The sequence below is a fragment of the Bombus huntii genome, chromosome 4 (assembly GCF_024542735.1).
Source record: "Bombus huntii isolate Logan2020A chromosome 4, iyBomHunt1.1, whole genome shotgun sequence".
Taxonomy (NCBI): Eukaryota; Metazoa; Arthropoda; class Insecta; order Hymenoptera; family Apidae; genus Bombus; species Bombus huntii.
The window spans coordinates 16,150,341-16,169,712 of NC_066241.1; the positions used below are offsets into that span (position 1 = coordinate 16,150,341).

Genomic DNA, 19,372 nt, shown 5'->3' on the forward strand with positions numbered 1-19,372 from the left:
TTTCAACAACGAAATTTCGTTCAGAGGTTTGACAACAGAAAAATAAAAGGGAACAAGAATTTGTAGCATTATAATTTGTATTCAAAGTGCTAGTTGCATTCTGGGATTTATCAGTCGGATCGTAATCTTGATTTTGATGAATCTTGATTTTGTAGATTGCACGACCGCACAGAGTTTTATTACATTGTCACTGGCAGTGCGTGCGAATGCACGACCGCTTCAGCTTCCTGGCATTGGGTTAATGACCCTCAGGGGTCGGGGTACTCATATCGCTCGGGTCACTGTCCTCGCCACTACTACCAACGTCCAAATCCGCAGGAATGCGACTATCTGACATTTTCCTCAACCTGCCGTAACTGTACTTGTAAGAGCGTTTGCCGTCTAACGTTTTTAGAATATATCTGTCTCCCTCCAAAATCTTTGCAATTACAAATGGACCCTTAAATTTCGGATCTAATTTACTTTGGTTTCTTTCTTCAATCTTGCGTAATACAAAATCACCGAGGTTAAAGCTACTTTAGCTTTAGTTTTGTCAAATCCATCTTTATCGTACCTAACACTAATTTCTATATTCTCTATTGCCTGCTGTCTTACATCAGAGATATCTACTTCTCTTCCTTCGATATTATCGGGTATCGTAAGGTCTTTGCTGTTCTACCAATTAATAGTTCCAATGGACTCGATTTAGTCACGCGGTTGGTAGTGTAATTTAAAGCCAGTTGTATTTTGCCAATCGCGTCTAGCCACGATCGCCCGGTCGTTTCTATGATTCTGAACATAATTTTCAACGTACCCATAATACGCTCTACCTGTCCCTACTCGCACCGGTTGAGTCGCACCTGCCGCATCCCGCCGTGTTTCCGGTTGGGAGGTCTCCCCGGAGGAGACCCTCTCGGACCACCTCTACATCTTAATGGAGGTGGCGGTTGGCGGCGCGACGAGGACTTCATGGCGGCGGCTGCTATAGAAGTCGCTTGGTTAGAAGAATCCAGGGCCGAAGAAGACGCGGAAGCGGGAGCGACCCGGCTGAGGCGCGACATGTACGCGATCTGCGATTCGTGTATGCCACGGTCTGGAGCCCCGCGCCGCGCCGGCGCTCTGTACTGGTGGTCCGAGGAGATCGCTCATCTCCGCGAGGCATGCATCCACGCCCGGCGCCGGTACACCAGATCCCGCCGTAGGCGGCGGGTGAACGAAGCCACGGTGGCTCGTCTGTACGAGGCCTACCGCGAGGAGCAGAGGCCCCTGCAACGAGCCATCAAGAAGGCAAAGAGGCGGGCCTGGAACGAGCTTCTGACCAGCCTAGACTCTGATCCCTGGGGGCGCCCTTACAAGATGGTATTAAACAAACTCCGTCCATGGGCGCCTCCCTTAACAGAGAGCATGGACCCTCGGTTCCTGGAGGAGGTCGTCGGCACCTTGTTCCCGGGAGCAGCGAACGAGGGAGATGGCAGCCCTACCGAAGAGGAGGAGCAGGAGCCTCAACCGCCGGAAAAAGAACCACGTGTCTCCGCGGGAAATGCGAGCCCGGAATCGAGGGTTACCGAGGAAGAACTGGCCGGGGTCATCGAGAGGATCGGAGCGCGGAAAGCTCCGGGTCCCGATGGAGTCCCGGTCCGCCTGTGGTAGGACGTCGCCGGGGTCTTGGCCCCGAGATTAATGCGTCTGTTCGACGGATGCCTGTCTCGAGGTGAATTCCCCGCTTCGTGGAAGGAGGGGGCAGATGGTCCTGCTGCCGAAGCCGGGGCGTTCCCCGGACTCGCCTTCCGCCTTCCGGCCGGTGTGCCTTTTGGACGAGGCGGGCAAGCTGCTGGAGAGAGTGGTGGCTGCCCGCCTGGAGTCGCATCTGTCCCGGAGTGCGCCCGGACCGCACAACGACCATCTCGGTTTCCGGAGAGGGCGGTCTACGACCGACGCTGTCGCCCGTGTCCGCTCCCTTGTCGAGGAGACCGAACGGCGTGGTTACGTGACGCTGGCCGTGTCGCTGGACGTGGTCAACGCCTTCAACAGCATCCCCTGGGACAGGATATGCCGGGCCCTCGAATTTCATCGGGTGCCCGCGTACCTGCGGGGTGTGATCCGGGCGTTCCTCCGGGACCGGAGTATCACGAGGTCTCGCAGGGTTCGGTGTTGAGTCCGTTGCTGTGGAATATCGCGTACGACGCAGTGCTTCGGCACTGGCGTGCTACGGCGACGACACGTTGGTGCTGGTCTGGGGCACGGCATGGGGCAGAACCGTCCGCCTGGCGGAGCTGGCGGTGGCCTGCGTGGTCTCCGAGATCAAGGGATTGGGACTGAGGGTGTCCCCTGAAAAGTCCGAGGCAATGTGGTTTTGCCGCAAGGCCGATCACTGGACGCCTCCAGCGGGTTATCGCCTGACGTTGGAGGGGGCTGAGATCGGGGTCGGAACCAGCATGAAGTATCTGAGCCTGATCCTCGACAGCCACTGGACCTTCGGCGCTTACTTCGAGCGCCTGGCATCGTCTGTTGAGGAGACGGCGAACGCCTTAGGACGTTTGCTGCCTTGGCTGGGCGGGCCCGACGTCGGCTCTACGGAGCTCCGATCTGGGCGGAGGACCTGATGACCAACCGTCGCAGTCTCCTAGCGATCAGGCGGCTGCACAGGACGGTGGCCATCAGGGTAGTGAGGGGCTTCCGCACCATTTCGGCGGCAGCAGCGGCGGTGCTCGCCGGGTTTCCCCCGTTCGAATTGCAGGCCCTGAGGTGTCACGAGATCTATCTCCACACTCGGGATATGTCGGGCGGGGTGGGCCCGGCAGGCGCCGACGTCAGGGTTCGGGCTCGGCGGGCTTTGCTCGACAGATGGCGTGCCAGCCTCGACACGAGAGCGGGTGCGCCGGGGATAAGGGTCCTCGGGGCCGTCCTTCCAAACTGGGACGTTTGGTTGGAGGGCGGCGGTCCTCCCCTGACCTACAGGGTGACGCAGGTGCTCACCGGACACGGCTGCTTCGATGAGTATCTGCACCGAATCGGGGAGGAGGCGACCGCGCGTTGCCATCACTGCGATGCGAGCGTGGATTCAGCGCAGCACACACTGGAATACTGCCCGGCGTGGGCACGGCCGCGCTACGACCTCATCGCGGAGATCGGATGGGACCTCTCGCCGCCGACGATCCTCGAGGCATTGTTGGTAAGCGAGAGTAGGAGGAGGGCAGTGACCTTCTGTGAGCAAGTTATGCTTCGAAAAGAGGCCGCGAAGAGGGTGAGGGTGCGGTACTCTCACCCTGAGAGGATTGACCGGCGATTGCACGGTAGAGACCATGGACGCGCTTCGGTGAGGCACGCTAGGTCCGCCGCGCCCCCCGATGGGGTGCAAACTTAGGCGCTGGCAGCTCAGCGCCCCGAGGCCGCAAAGCAGCCCGAACCGGACGTATGAAGCGCAGGGGAGCGGCGGTGTATCGCTCACACCGGTTCCCGGGCCCCTCTCGATCGCAGCCGGGACGGTCATCGTGGAGGTTTTAGTCGGTTGGAGTTCGGCACTACCAGGCCGCTTTTCCCCAGAAGCGACCTGGTGTCCGTGCGGATTTCCTCCACGTTAATAAAAAAAAAAAAGCAACACTATCTCGACAACGCAACTCGCACTCTCTGACTTTTCGATTCACACCATCTGACTTCTCCACTGACACTAACTGTTCTAGTGTCACGTAAAATTAAGGCTTCGGTTTTAAGGACAAGAAGTTTGAGTCGTAACTCAACTTTAGGTTTCTTTTCTATAGAACTTTATTGAATAACACAAGTTTATAACCACTGTTTACGGGACTGATCTAAGAGATGTTGATTGGTGAGAGTTTGTAATTCCAGTGTTGAGGTGTTCTTGTATTATTACGGAGGAAAGCTCGGTGTGGGTGTGTCCCTTTGAACTAACAACGCGGATTCATTGTTCACACTTTCCGTTAGGAAAAGTGAGGGTAACGATCCGCGATGCGAATTGGTTATAGCTCGCGTTAATAAATGAAGATAGGAGGAGGAAGCCTCCTACCTACGTGGCTCGTAGGTGACATTGTTTATGGGAAAAACCAGCATTTCCGTTAGCCAAATATTCGGTTTTCCCATTAGGTAACTACCTGTTTTCTCCGTAATTTGTAGGACTGTTCAAGGACCATCCATAAACCGATAAAACTTACAGGAATAAACTAAAAGTTTAAGTTTACGATGGGTCCTTAAAGTCATTGAGGGTACGCGGTAAGGGCCCGCACACATCTGGCCTCTAATGTTACAGTGGCCTGGTCTCTGATGTGAATTGACGTTACACTAGCATCCCTTTGTCTTTTCTTAGACCCACCACGCACGTGTTCCGCAACCACTCGTCACGTAGGCCTTTTCTACGAAACCATTCAATTGAAGGACCGACGACACATTGATGGGCCCGACGGCGCCTCGCTTCTCGCGACATTGTTTATAATTTACTCGATATCTCTTAGGCCTTTTGTCCACGATACTACACCAAATTTTGCAATAAACAATATATTGGCAAAATCTTAGATAAATGGCATCATAAATGCTGACACCATAAAATTCCAAAAATCAGCATTATGTACAATATAAGTACAGCGTGTTCGTGCGTCAGCACAAACTAATAATAAGACTGAGAATCCGATTAAGATGCAGACTTCACAAATCATAATTAACTGTTGTGTTTACAAACCAGCGATAATTCAGTATTGTTGTTTGGACCGGAATCTATATAATTCTGGAATCTACATTATAATCTAATAATCCGTAACAAAGTATAAAATGTTAATCTTTCATAATAAATTGTTCTATAAAAAAGCGAAAAGGTGTATCACTGGAAAATCCCCCCGTGACAGCTTATATTTTTTTAAAAAACTCTCTCCACCCTTGCGGATATGACATCTCACGTGTAAGTACACATGATGATTTCATTACATCAGCGTTTCGTTTTCACCACCGCCGTCATTAGGAAGAATTGAAAAAGAAAAAGCACCGATCTATGAGGTGAAAAACATCAGAAATCACCAGTATCTGGAAGGAGGACTACAGGGGAATCTAAATTCTGAAAGAGAACTGAAAGGGATTTTGCAAGTCGCGGAAGAAACGGGAACTGCCAGGATTCTCGCAATTCCTAAAGTCGCGACGTCAATTGTACCAAATTATCAGAGCAATCTCCTAAATAAAAGTACTCATTTCAGTAGAACTTAATATTTTTATTTGAATATTTCCCGCACTCCGGCAAACAGAGATCACAGGCAACAACTCACTTTCCTGTTTCCCGAAAAATCACTGTAAATCCATAACAACCTTATTTGTCGTACCAGATCGTACAACTGTAATAGCTTGTCCACTGTCCAGATCACGTTCATATATAAACAAGTCTCTACAGTTGCTAGGGAGAACTATCCGAAAATTGAGTCGTGCCTAATCTTAACCCTTAGAGTGCTGAATACTCGAGGCCTATGCGGTTCATACGGACGGTGCGCGGCCAGCGCTGACGATCGCTGTAGACGGAGTACTTTTTCGCTATACTGAACTCTGTTGATTGATTATTCAAAGCGCAAATCGTAATAAGTTATAGTAATTCTTTTGCACGAGATTAAATGATTCAAGAGTGTTATTTTTTAGAATTAATTATTTATTATAAACATTGAAATTTACAATAAACTAGAATTTGGGTAATAAACTAGAAGAGAATAAACTAGAAAACTAAATTTAGTAAATATAACACAAGTTAATAATTCAGTTGTGTGTGAAAAATTTCAAAACAATTATCGATACATAATCCGACATCGCATTTTCTGCATTCGTATCGCGTGTCGCTCCTTTCTTATTTTTCACACAAACAACACATTTTCTTCTTGATAATTGTGTTGTGCCGGCACGATTAGGGCATTTTGATGTAAAATGCCTATCAATTAAACGAAATGGTAAATCCTCAGACTTTCTCTTTCCTCCCTCTACTATGCTTCTACGTTGGAAATATTTTTGTAAAATGTCTCTTATCAACGCTAAATGAAATTCACTAAATTTTTGTTTCGAAACAGTAGATTTTTGATATAAAATATTTATCTCACACAAACGTAATAGTATTACTTCTACGTAGGTGTACGGAAAAATTGACAAACGCATATATGCGTCCTTAGTCCATGCTAGACACTTACAGAAAACGCATATATGCGCCCTTAGTCCACACCGATAGCTTTCGCCAGACGCATATATGCGTTCATATCACTCTAAGGATTAAAAAATAAAAACATGGAAAGTCAACGAAGTCCGCGTTCTTACGAGACAGACAAGAGATATCTGAGACATTCATAACACGTCATGTATGCGAGAAGGGAAACTTTCTTGTCTTCCCCTATGAAATGGTTCTCCCTAGGCTTCTGTATGAGTGTCAAGACCTGTTTACATGACCATGGCCTAGACTCGCTTGCTTTGAAAGCGTTTCTACATATGCAATAATCCATGCACGTATCCATAGTAATGGTGGAAATGTATAAAAACCGGAGTAATTTATATTAAATAGTGCGTCCTTAATTATTTGTGATTAAATAAAATAAGTAAAGAAACTCGAAATGTTCAGTATTATTTTCATTCTACTATTAACCACATTTTATAACACATATTGTGAAGATTTTGATATTGATACAAATGGATATATTGTTTATTGTCCTTGTATGGGTATGTCCATGTATAACTAAGATTTTTATATGTAATTATATAAATATATCCTAGAATAAATTAATCTATTAAAATCATCGAGTTGATTAATTTTTTTAGGGCGATTTGGAAATCAAGCGGATCACTTTTTAGGTGCTTTAGGATTTGCAAAAGCACTAAATCGTACTCTAGTTTTACCACCATGGGTTGAATATAGAACTGGAGAAACAAGATCTGTTTGTAAACAATAACATTTAATATCTTATAAAATATAAATATTTTTATAAACAAATTTATCATTTTTTAGATACAAGTTCCATTTGATATATATTTTAATGTTTCAAAAGTTCAAAGCTTCCATAAAGCACTATTAATGGAGAATTTTATGCGAGACATAGCACCAAAAATATGGCAATCTAAGGAAAGAGTATGTAAGTTTAAATGTTTAAGTTCAAAGACAAAGTGTTCCTTTGAAACATGTTATCCTTTTCAGCTTTCTGTTATTCAGCACGTGGAAAAGGAGATTCATGCAATGCCAAAGATGGAAATCCATTCGGTTCATTTTGGGATACATATAATATAGATTTTGTAAAATCAGAATTTTATGGTCCTTTACATTATGATGTTCATCATACAGACATGGCAGTACAATGGAAAAGACAATATCCTGCATTACATTGGCCAGTATTAGCATTCACAGGTGCACCTGCTAGTTTTCCTGTACAATTGGAAAATAAAAAATTACACAAGTATGTTGAATGGAATACAGACATGCTTAATAAAGCCGTAGCATTTATAAAACAAAAATTACCAAGAGGAGCATTTGTAGGAATTCATCTACGTAATGGAATTGATTGGGTGTGTATCTATCTTCCAGATATTCAAATTATTCATTTCACTATAATAAAACTTTAAGAAACTAATAAAAAGAATTAGATTTGTAAGTAAAACACACTTTATGTTTAACAGGTTCGTGCTTGTGAATTTATATCCAGCACACCAAATCTCTTTGCTGCTCCACAATGCCTTGGGTATCGTAACGAACGTGGAAAAGCAACTTCTGCTATGTGTCTACCATCATTTGATTTAATAGTACGTCATCTAAAACGGGTTATTCGCAATGGTAATGACGTCAAATCAGTATTTGTGGCATCAGATAATAACTATATGATCGAAGAACTTACTAAAGCCTTAGCACGGATGGAAGTAAGAAATATAACAATATATATACAATACATATCCATTTATATATATACAATATAAATACATTTAATATCTACTATAGGTTCCAGTTTTTAAACAAGATTCACCTGCATCGCCTCATTTAGATTTAGCTATTCTTGGAAGAGCAAATTATTTTATAGGAAACTGTATATCTTCATTCTCAGCTTTTGTCGCAAGAGAAAGGGAAATTAAAGGGTATCCCACATTTTTTTGGGGTTTCCCTTCAGAGAGGTCTTCATCTTCTATTACACATGAAGAATTGTAGCGACATAATTCTTAACTAGGTCTGTTTGTTTCTCTTAATTTTTCCTTCATCCTATAATTAATAAAAGCTGAACCCATTTAAATTATTATAATTAAATTATCCTAAAACTCCGCATGATATACATAATTGTATATACAATGAAAAAGGATCTTTTATGTATACTGTCTTTTATTATATTTTACAAAAAATGGTCATATAAGATAAAAGTTCTTTTAAATATATAAATATTGCTTTTAATTAAAGTTAAGCTATAACATGATTCATGAAAGTTTCAATAATTATCTATCAATACAACATTGATTGGGAACTTTTTAGTTCTTTCATATTGTTATGCAACTTTCTTGAATTAGTATCTTTGTATGATTTGGAAGAGCAAGCAATTAAAATATTTGTTGCTCGCAAATCATAACAGCCTCAGGAACAACTATATCAAAACACATATAAAAGATGAAATTTTATAAGATACCTAAAATATTATCCAAAAATTTTACATTTTTGGAAGACAATACATATGCGTTATACATAAACTTTAATTGTTCTATTGTAAATTACAAAACAATTATAACTTACACAAAACTGATTAGATATCAAATTAAAATGTGTATTTTTTGTATACCTTATATCTTTGAACAATACAAAAGTTATTTTAATCATATAAAATAATTACATTTACGTTTACAAGATTATAATTTTGTTATTATTAAAATAAAATATATTTTATTTTCAAAAATATGTATCACTTTTCTAAGTTTACCATTTTTTAATGTAGTACTGATACTTGCTGGAAGATATCGTGATAGTCGTACGAACGTGAAACATATGCTATATACAACCAGATGCAACCAAATGCTCAGTGACATTTCGTAATATATTCGGTTAAAATCTTAATGCTTTACACCAATATTTTACTAATTTTATTAATCACTACTAAACGAAAACATTTCTTGTATTTTTGAAAATAATTTAGCTGAATAAAATTTACAGCATTTTAAAAATTAATTACGAAAAATGGCTGATCCTAAATATGCCGATTTACCTGGGATTGTAAGTACTTCATATTTTAGGATAAAATTATGTCAATGTGATTTTGTTATTAAATATAATTCATTTTGAAATGAGAATATAATCTGAAATTGAGATAAGAAAATATAATCTGAAATGATATAATTTTGTATAATCTCGTCTATGTCTTATAATTTACATAAATGAACATTTAATATTTCAATGTTTTCATTGTATCTACAGGCATATGATCAAGTGGACGTTTATGAGACTACTGATTTACCAGAATCAGAACAATTTCAACTTTACCCCGAGGTACAGTATTTAAAATTGATTATAATATAATGTATTATGTAGTATACTGTATTTAGCAGTATGAATATTTCCTTTTTTTAGGATGAGACAGATTCTATAGAAAAATTACATACTAGTGCCACTGAAGCATTTATTAAATTTAAAAATAAACGTTTCCTCAGCAAGGAAGTTGACTTCTCCGATCGAATATCACTCAAACCAAGAACTGGCTATAAGTAAATATTTTGAGTAAGAAAATATAAGATGTAAGATATACATTGAAGACATATAACAAATTTTAGATTTGGAGATTGGGAATTACCTGGAGAAGGAGAAAAAGAAACCCCTATTCAAAAGTACCAGCGCTTGCAATGTGAAATAAAAGAATTATATGAAGAAGTAAATGACTTGAAGGTATTAATTGTTCTATTATACATATTTGAAATTTCTTTTATGATGTACCATATTGTTCAAACCTTAAAAATGAATGAATATTTTACTGTTTCTTATATAGGAAAAATCAAAAGAGGAAAAGGTGAAATCTGTTGCTGATATAATTTCTCAAGTACAACTCTTAGGAAAACAATTAGATTCCTTAAAATTAGAAGAATGTCTTGGGGCTGATCTTGTTGCAACTCTGTCAGATCCACAAGGCACAAGAATGAAGTAAGTTTATTTATATTATAATAAGGTGTTTAGAATGAAAATGTTTCTTTTGTTGATGAATATTTTAGACAACTGATATCACAAATAGAAGCATTCAAGCAGACTAGTATTCTTACTTCTGAAACTGATCCAAAGTCACAGAATGCAAAAGATGATAAAGCAACTGAACCTGGTGTACTTAAGTATCAGATGATGTATCTTCCAGAAAAAGCAAGAATGCAGGAAGCAGCAAGAATTGCATTACTTGAACAAAGGCTTTGCAATTTAGAAAGTGTAATTGGGACAACCAGTGATAAACTTTCCAAATTTTCACAGGTATGTAGCACAATAAATTCTTACATAATTATAATACTTATTGTTAGTCATATTTTTAGCATGTTTCTAATAATAAGTAAGTAATACATTTTTTTATAGAATCTCAAAGGTCAAGGAGTAATGGAAGCTCTTCAAGAATTAGGAGCAAAAGCTGCATTACTAGATACTTACCAATTAGATATAATTGAAAGCCGATTAGCCGCACTAATTCATAGAATGGATAATGTTGCACAAAAAAAGGCTGCATTAACATTAGATTCAGAACAAGAACAAAAAGTATTCTTTTTTTTAGAAATATTCAAATAACATGAATTTATTTACGAGAGTTCAACATTAGAAACTGGAAATAAGTGAATAACTATTTTATCTAAATCAAAATTTGTTTTTAGATTTCGGAAATGTATGATATTATGAAACAAACGGAAACTATCTCACAAATTTTGCCACAAACCGTAAATCGAATGTTGGCTTTAAATACTATTCACCAACAAGGTGTGTATTTAAATATATTTATAAAACTTTATAAATTTCTTTTTCCAAAAAATATATTTTTTCAATATTTTTTTTAGCTGCTACATTCAACAAATCTTTAACACGTTTAGAGGAATTACAATCACAAATAACTTCTGACTTGGAAAGTAACAAGTCTCTTTTAAAAGGAGTACAAGAGAGCTTTGCATCAAACTTAGAAATTATAAAGAGTAACATAGAATCATTAGATGAACGTATTAAAAAACTGAACGTGTAATTCATAAGAGCATCATTGAAATTTTCATTATAGATTATATCTCAACTTGTTTAATAGATATTTATTAAATTATATATTATTTACTAATATTTTCTAAATATATTTTTAATTTATTCATGATTTAGTACACCTTGTCATACATTGTTGTTAAAATATTTTTAATAATAGAACTTTAATTATTTTTAATTAAATAATACAAGTTAACTCTATTATTGTAGCAAAAAATTCATTAATGTATAAATATTACAAGTTAAAAATAAACTAGAATCGTGCTTTTCAAGTATATGTACAAAAAATTGCTTTTTTTATTCTGGAGCAGGAAAAGAGATGGTAAATATTACACTTAAAATATTTGTAAATTTATATTTATTTAAATTTAATTAGAATCGTAACTTTTGGAAGAACCATTTGTTTTTACCAGATTTGTACCTAAAAATAGATATTAATATCACTTGTCTATCTATAGTAAATAATTTTAAACGCAATCTCAAAACAGTTGCAAAATATAATATTAAGAAATAATAGATATAGATATACATACTTTTCTTCAAATTTAACACGTGTTTGGAATCGAATTTTCTTGCGCTTCATTGGGTCTTTAAGGTCTTTGGGTGTTACTTTATCCCAATGTAAATCTACAGTGTATCTCGTCGGCATCAAATGGTTATAATTAAGTACCTATCATTAATACATATATTTTGAAATAAAATTATATATATATATATAAAACAAGGAAAATTATACAAACAACTAATGACAAACTTACTTTCACAAATGGCTTAATTTTGGAACGTTTATGAATCTTTGCTTTGCCCATTCTTTTGTGTACTTTTCGTGGATATCGGTCAATACCTGCTACCATAGCATGTCCATATTGTTTTTCTGTAGTACCATCATCATAATTGCGCATGATGATAGCTTTCCTTCCTGCGTATCGGCCACTAAGGACCAATACAACTTTTCCTGATTTCATAATCTTCACCATCTTGAAGATATATCTATAGAAAAAGTTAAGAAAATTAATTTAGTAGTATCAAAATTAAGAAACGAATATTTTGTTACAAAACTCGTATATAATATTTTATTTTACGTTAATTATTAATTTTTTTAACGAGATTTTGTTAACGCCTAGACTACATTGGCAGTTGTAAACAGATATCACATAACCTCTTTTACATCACCAGTACTTAAAAAATTAACAAATAAATTTATATATAGAATGTTTCTTAAAACACAAAATTTAAATGATTAATCTAATTTTAATCTTAGTTTAACGAAAACAAACTTAAAAATGTTTGTTAACATACTCAAGAACTTATTAAAATTCTACAATCAAATAAATGATCACTATCCCAAAAATACCGGAATAAACGTTACTAAAAAGAATATTATATCTATAAACAAATTATTTTTCTATTTTCCGATGTTTTTGGATTAGTTTCTGCAATGACAAACATCACACACCTCGCGACTTATCGTACCGGGAAAAAGGAAGTCAACCTAATTCTCAATTGGTTACCCGTCCGATATTTAAAATTCAACCTACAGATGTCGTATCATTAGACATCCGGCGATGTTTAATAATAACCAATCCTATGTCGTGGTTTGAATGACGTTTAACAAAATTACTTCTTGGCAGAAAATTTTCGTTCGGACCGGTTTTATCCACCACATCATTTAAAGATCATTATTTATTTCTTGCAATATATATTATATCATTTTCAGAAAAGCAACGGATTGATTTCGTATATTTTCAATCTGAACCACGAATCAGAAGCAACATTGTTTCTACAAAAACGAGTACAATCGTTGCCGAATATCTAAACTTTTCGAGAGTTCGAGAATAATCCCGATGATTTTCTCGATACATCGAAATGATTGGTCGGCATAAGTAGCTTCCTGCTTGCTTGTATCTTGCACGAGGGATGTTAATAGGTACTATTTTACCCTTGTCGTAGAACTTTTTTTTAAATACGATTTGTCGAAGGATTGAATCATTTAAAAAGACTGATATTGTTGATATCGTATAGTGAGTGTGAACACAATAAGTTAGCGTGATGGCATTGAACGCTCAATATGAAGTTATTGGAAAGGGTTTCGTACAACAGTATTATGCGATGTTTGACGACCCCGCACAAAGACCAAATTTAATAAATATGTATAATGTAAGCTTTAATTGTTTCTAATCACATTTATTTATTGTGACAATTTTTTCTCTATATACTTATTCGATGTTACGTTTACAGACCGAGTCATCTTTCATGACATTCGAGGGTTTGCAAATACAAGGTGCTATTAAAATCATGGAAAAATTAACTGTGAGTTTTTTTTTTTAATGGGCTATATATGTCATATTTTATTACATATTTCATTATACTATACCTATCATTTTTTAATATAAGTATATTTTATATAGACTAGAAAATCATATAGTTCATAAAAAGATTATGAAATTAAAGAAAAATAAATTAATTTTTTTTGTTATGTTGATTAGTAATCTTTAATTTTCAGAGTTTAACATTTCAAAAAATAAATCGGATAATAACTGCCATTGATTCACAACCTATGTTTGATGGTGGAGTGCTTATTAATGTTTTAGGAAGGTTGCAGGTAAAGAAAATAACTTTTCATTATTATATGAGTATAATATGAATAAGCAGATAGGGAATTTGCATGTAAAAATATACACAATTATTCATATTTATATATATATATATACACTATATATATAAATATATGCTATATATATGCTAATAGCAGAGATTATACATAAATGAAAGAATTTTATTTAATATGTGCAGAGATCTTATTCCAATTAGTTCAGTAATTTAACTTCTTCTATCATACACAATTTAATGCAGTTTCTAAACAAAGAAATATATTTGGCCCGATATTTTTTTTAAATTCATTGACGCATTTATATTTTTATTCGTCCATATATTGTATTTTATTGGCTGGACATGCTACACAAATGTGTACTGTACTGCCTTACATTTTTTGTGCTGCCATATGAAGATAGAGATTGAGCTATGACTAATGTCCAGCAACAATCTCTCTATATACCTCCGCAAAGAAGATGAAATAAGAAAATTCAGTCAGTGATTGTTGATGATTGGGCAGACTGATGAGGATCAGCCCCATGCATACATCCAGACATTTGTCCTGAAACCAATTGGCACCAGCTTTTACGTGCAGCATGACATCTTCAGACTTGCTCTGCACAACACGGTTTAGGCGTCAGGTATTGCTATTCCATTGATCTTCGTACCATGGTACAGGCAAGCCTGATACTAATTTTTGATGTCTAAAGCTGCTTCATGTATGTCAGTATGCTTTCTTATTATTAATTTTAATTCAATTATGTGTTATTTGCAATATTGCTTTGCTATTTGCTGTAATCAATAATTTGAGAAAAATAATTTTTACACTTAACTAATATTAATATTTAACAATTTGGTAAATTTGAGAATTTGAAATAACTCTATAATAGTGAAAACATTTGCTACATTTTAATGTTTGTTATTATAATTATTTAAATTTACCAAAGTTTTATAATTTTATTAATTCACTATTTGCATGTACTATATAATTAATTATATTTTAAACTATGTAATAAGTATAAATAATTTGTTGCACCATCCGCATATTTCAATATTTTTGGAATAATACATTTGTAAAAATGCGTACAATGTATTATATGTATATGTAATAAGGGTGATGATAAAAAAAATTTAAATTGCTGAACTGACCGGAATAAAATATATTTTTTCTCTTTTGGTTAAAGTCTAATGACATGTTGTTTAATAATAGTTTATACTAATAATAATATAAGTTTATAACAATAACAATTATTATTATTAATTTGTCTTGTGTATCAATATAACAGTAGTTTAAATATTATATGAAATGATATATGAATATATGAAAATAAAAATAATTCAATTAAATTTAATTTTTGTATAGCTTACAATAATATATCATTATTTTTTAATGTTGTAATAATTATCAGATACTTTTAAATAGAAAAAATTCTATAGTATTTAATCTGTATAATAATCAAAATGTTATAATAATATAGTTGAAGATGCTATTTTTAGCTTAATCATAGGTCAAAAGTAATATAACCTTTTTCGCATAGAATTTGATTGTATGATGAGTTTGTCATTGTACTGTATACTTCTTTATTTTTATTACATTTCTAAAACATTTACATAGTTTTTGCATGGGATGCAATTAATAGGATTATTAGCTATGTTTAATAATAATTTATCTTTATTGATAGTAATTCAATTACATACCAATATATTTTTACACAATACAATTTTTATATATTAAGGTCTATTACGATTATGTAAAATATATTAGCAAGAAAAGAAAATTATGTATTTTATATATTCTTTTATTAGATTTATACATGTAGTAATGATATATATAGCTTAATCTATAATATAATATTAATATAATTATATATCTATAATTTGTTACAGGCAGATGAAGATCCACCACATGCCTTCTCACAGATTTTTGTGTTGAAGCCACTGGGGAATTCATTTTTTTGCCAGCATGACATCTTTCGTCTTGGCATTCATGATAGTGTATGAAGAGAAATGTCTGCAAGTTTATTACAGTTAATAGCAGACAGGTATCTGAGCCATGGACTCCCCAGAGATTAAAATAAGTGAGCTACTTTCTTCTTAATATCCTTTGTCATCACATATTATTCCATTCTTTCTAGATACTGCAGTTTTTATATGAAAAACATTTGCTTATATCTTGGCCACAAAAGAAAGAAAAGAGCATTAAAAATAAATACAGTTTAATAATTTTCTTGTTTTCCACTTTTTCTAAATACACCTATTGATTACATGTTAATGACATAATATCACAATATAATATAGCAGCATATAATATTTAATTTTAATGATTGATTATTACTTTTTAAATTGTATTGTTACATATTTTATTCCCTCATACTACGTGTATTTTTGTAAAACAAATATTGACCATTAAATACAATATCTGGAATTAATAACATAATGGTAGTTTCTATTTTACAACTTGCAGTATAAAAAAATTTTAATGTAATGAAGATGAAAAGCATGATTTTTAAAAAACAAGCTGCTATATATAATTGTATTTTATCTTAGTTGACATAAGTATTAAAAATATGAGTTTTACAAATTGCCACGTTTAGCTTGCTCCATTTCAATAGCTTGAAATAGCGCTTGGAAGTTTCCAGCTCCAAATCCCTACAACAGAAGTAATTTTTATAATTTTATTAGTTTCAGTTTTAAAAGATTTATGGTAGGTTTAATGATCATTATAATACCCACATTGTGATTATGCCTTTGAATGATTTCTATAAAGAGAGTTGGACGATCTTGCATATTTTTAGTAAATATTTGTAAAAGATATCCATTTTCATCATAATCGATTAAAATTTTTAATTTTTGAAGTATATTGACATCTTCTAAAATTTGTACACCACTGGTTTTCAGACGGTTTCTTAACATATCATAGTAAGTGTCTGGAACATCTAGGAACTCTAGCCCTCTAGTTTGCAGATTTTGTATCTGTGAAATAATGTAAATTCTTATTTTTAAAATTTTATTTAAATTTCGAAAAGCTATGTCAAATGTGTAATTTACAGCTGTAATTATGTTGTTTGTATTAAGAGCAATATGTTGCACTCCTGCTCCCCCATAATATTCAACATATTCTTGGATTTGAGAACGCTTTTTGCCAGGTGCAGGTTCATTAATAGGCATTTTCACTGTTTCTTCCCAATTCGTCATGACAATGGAACGCAGAGCTGAATATTCTGTGTGTAATTGAGAATCGTCTACTGACCAGAATCGATGAAATTGCAAACATCGCTCATACCTACAATAAAACAAATTTTATATAGAAAACACAATCGCGTGTACAGACTTCTCTAATTTCTTAAATTTTTTATCAGTTTGTATACCATTTTGCAATAGGTTCCATTTGTTTGTCAGATTGATTGCCAACAATATGGTCAACAAAATTCAATCCTACTTTTGGTCTAAGTAACAAAAACAAAATTATTAAAAACTTAATAATATTATTTGAAGAATAATTTGATTGAATTTAAGTTACATACAAAGTCTTTAAAAATGGGTCTTCTGATAGCTTTTGAAACCCTGGCAAAAAGAATCCGTTATACTTGGATCTGTCTATTAGCGTATGATATGTATCTCCGTACTAGTAAATAAGAGAATAATTATGTTTTATTGAAATACTGTTGTTAGTTCATTATTTTCTTTCTTTGTATGTACTTACGGTACTTATGGTAGCAAATTTTACAATACCATATTCATCATTTTCTTCCCATATGTCTTTTACTATTATGGCACCTCTTTCTCTTGCGATCTAAAAAATAATAATCCTTTCATTCATATATTCGCAGGAAGTTATAATATTAACATACTTTTACAATGATGTCTATGTCCTCAACATTAAAAGCAATATCACGAACACCATCTCCGTGTCGGGAAAGATGGTTTGCCATTTCTTCATCATCAGGTTCATAAGCTGATTCAAATACAAAAATAATCTATAAATAAAAACAGTATTTTTATTTTTTTACTAATATAAGATATTAGACAGGTAAAAGATGTTACTTTATAAAAATATGAACAATAAACATTTGTTTAGTATTTACCTGATTTTGTTTAACGACGTGTGATGCTACGCGCCTGGAACAAGTCTCTAAACCACGATAAGCCAAAGGTTCAAAACCCAATCTAGTGCAGTAATAACTGGCTGCCTAAAGTAACAAATGTGTTTAAATATAAATTCATAATAGGTGGGTGGCTTATTTCAATTTTGTTTCCGTGTGAAAATATAAAAGAAATCACAAATATCGAAAAACGAGAAAATGTTTTAAAGTATTAACAAATATGAATCCTGAATATTTGCTTATGTCATGAAATTCATGATTTCATCTATTATTTAATGAAACTATCTGGTTTTTTTAGTAGATATGTACTATTTTGTTCTAATTACCTGTTTTGCATTTCCAACCCAGAATTTGAGGTGATCGAAGCACAAAAATTTTCCTCCTAAAGGCTAAAAACGAAGAATTACATGTTAAATATATGGTATAATTATATTTTCAATTAAAGTATTTGTGTTACTATAATTACCTTGTGACCTTTATCTGTATATGTAGTCTGAAAAAAATGAAATTAAAAATTTTATATTATCGATTTATCTGAAAATCAGAGAACATTAAAAGTTTTATTTTATTTAAATTACGAACGATTATATTAGGACTGAAAACTAACATTTATACAAATTAAAATGTCCTTAATTAAATAGTATTAATACTACTACGATACTGTAATAATAAATTTTTGTATAGTAGAACTTAGCTAAAAACAGATTATAAATTTCATACCATTTTGAATACTTGCGGAAAGTTAGAACGAGCTAGTTAATGATTTCTTTTTCGTGGTTTGTAATCGGAAACATCTTGCTTAAATATAAGCGCGTGAAAATCAGTAATGCTATATCCTGATCGCTGATTGGTTGATCAGGGAGGCTTGTTTGTGTCGCATTCTTTTAAAAACTGTGAGTCGTAAATCTAACGTATAATACTAATAGCAGGTTTTTCAGGATTATTTACGATCACCTAATATTTTATTCATCGGTTTGTCTGTGGAACTATTATCTTTAAGGTCATTTTTTTAAATAATATCTTTTAACGTATGTACTGAAGAAATTTTGTTCATTGTCGATTTTCAATTATATTGATTAGTTTATTTATTTAAAATCCACATTAATATCCTCCGTGATATCTTTTAAAATATTTAAGATATATTGAAATGCTAATTTTCAAAATTTTTATTACAATGTGTTTGAAAATATAAAATTGTAAAGTATTCTAACATTTAAAAATTTCTTGTACGCTTTATTAATTGCAATTAATAACAAAAATGTATTTGTAAATATTGTTCCAGTAAATATTCTTGTTTTTCACGCCTATTTTGTATTTGTATAGCAAACGCGAAAATAAAATACAATTATGTTTATTGAAAAAATATTATACATCTTTTTAGTATTTAAACAAGTTAAACAAATTAATCATTTTTTAATTATGCTTACAAATCAAAGTCAGCTTTGTCGTACATGTTTGAATGATTAAAAAGAGTAAACATTAGTTTACTTACTAAAGTAAAGCAATAGTATATATATAG

General features: G+C 34.5%; 5 protein-coding genes across 9 annotated transcripts; 3 read left to right on the forward strand and 2 right to left on the reverse strand.

The window, feature by feature from the left end:
* The first annotated feature begins 6,420 nt into the window (after positions 1–6,420).
* Positions 6,421–8,207, forward strand: LOC126865328 (GDP-fucose protein O-fucosyltransferase 1). Its single transcript, XM_050617768.1, has 6 exons — positions 6,421–6,657; positions 6,757–6,872; positions 6,944–7,067; positions 7,130–7,494; positions 7,606–7,842; positions 7,922–8,207. The coding sequence occupies exons 1-6, from the start codon at positions 6,552–6,554 to the stop codon at positions 8,123–8,125; spliced, it is 1,152 nt and encodes a 383-aa protein (XP_050473725.1). The 5' UTR covers positions 6,421–6,551; the 3' UTR covers positions 8,126–8,207.
* A 721-nt stretch (positions 8,208–8,928) lies between these two features.
* Positions 8,929–11,433, forward strand: LOC126865327 (dynactin subunit 2). Its single transcript, XM_050617767.1, has 9 exons — positions 8,929–9,169; positions 9,371–9,442; positions 9,524–9,657; positions 9,724–9,835; positions 9,936–10,087; positions 10,156–10,402; positions 10,502–10,678; positions 10,792–10,894; positions 10,972–11,433. Exons 1-9 carry the CDS (start codon positions 9,134–9,136, stop codon positions 11,148–11,150), a joined length of 1,212 nt encoding a protein of 403 aa, XP_050473724.1. The 5' UTR covers positions 8,929–9,133; the 3' UTR covers positions 11,151–11,433.
* Positions 11,434–11,499: 66 nt separating this feature from the next.
* Positions 11,500–12,763, reverse strand: LOC126865335 (60S ribosomal protein L27). Of its 3 annotated transcripts, none has more exons than XM_050617778.1 (4): positions 12,615–12,763; positions 11,917–12,148; positions 11,692–11,828; positions 11,500–11,579 (listed from the first exon to the last, which is right to left on the reverse strand). In XM_050617778.1, exons 2-4 carry the CDS (start codon positions 12,133–12,135, stop codon positions 11,531–11,533), a joined length of 405 nt encoding a protein of 134 aa, XP_050473735.1. In that variant the 5' UTR covers positions 12,136–12,148; positions 12,615–12,763; the 3' UTR covers positions 11,500–11,530. The 3 variants fall into 3 exon arrangements, with proteins under 3 accessions (XP_050473735.1, XP_050473736.1, XP_050473737.1); XM_050617779.1 differs by having other exon boundaries at positions 12,632–12,673; XM_050617780.1 differs by lacking the exon at positions 12,615–12,763 and adding an exon at positions 12,458–12,605.
* Positions 12,764–12,928: 165 nt separating this feature from the next.
* LOC126865337 (probable nuclear transport factor 2) lies at positions 12,929–15,974 on the forward strand. Of its 3 annotated transcripts, none has more exons than XM_050617783.1 (5): positions 12,929–13,315; positions 13,397–13,468; positions 13,662–13,760; positions 14,271–14,391; positions 15,638–15,974. In XM_050617783.1, exons 1-4 carry the CDS (start codon positions 13,208–13,210, stop codon positions 14,382–14,384), a joined length of 393 nt encoding a protein of 130 aa, XP_050473740.1. In that variant the 5' UTR covers positions 12,929–13,207; the 3' UTR covers positions 14,385–14,391; positions 15,638–15,974. The 3 variants fall into 3 exon arrangements, with proteins under 3 accessions (XP_050473740.1, XP_050473741.1, XP_050473739.1); XM_050617784.1 differs by lacking the exon at positions 14,271–14,391 and having other exon boundaries at positions 12,929–13,085; positions 13,181–13,315; XM_050617782.1 differs by lacking the exon at positions 14,271–14,391.
* LOC126865329 (4-hydroxyphenylpyruvate dioxygenase) lies at positions 15,950–18,983 on the reverse strand. The gene is made up of 11 exons (XM_050617769.1): positions 18,574–18,983; positions 18,320–18,346; positions 18,180–18,242; positions 17,836–17,940; positions 17,602–17,727; positions 17,454–17,543; positions 17,275–17,375; positions 17,119–17,196; positions 16,799–17,033; positions 16,484–16,723; positions 15,950–16,399 (listed from the first exon to the last, which is right to left on the reverse strand). The coding sequence occupies exons 1-11, from the start codon at positions 18,574–18,576 to the stop codon at positions 16,325–16,327; spliced, it is 1,143 nt and encodes a 380-aa protein (XP_050473726.1). The 5' UTR covers positions 18,577–18,983; the 3' UTR covers positions 15,950–16,324.
* Positions 18,984–19,372: the final 389 nt, after the last annotated feature.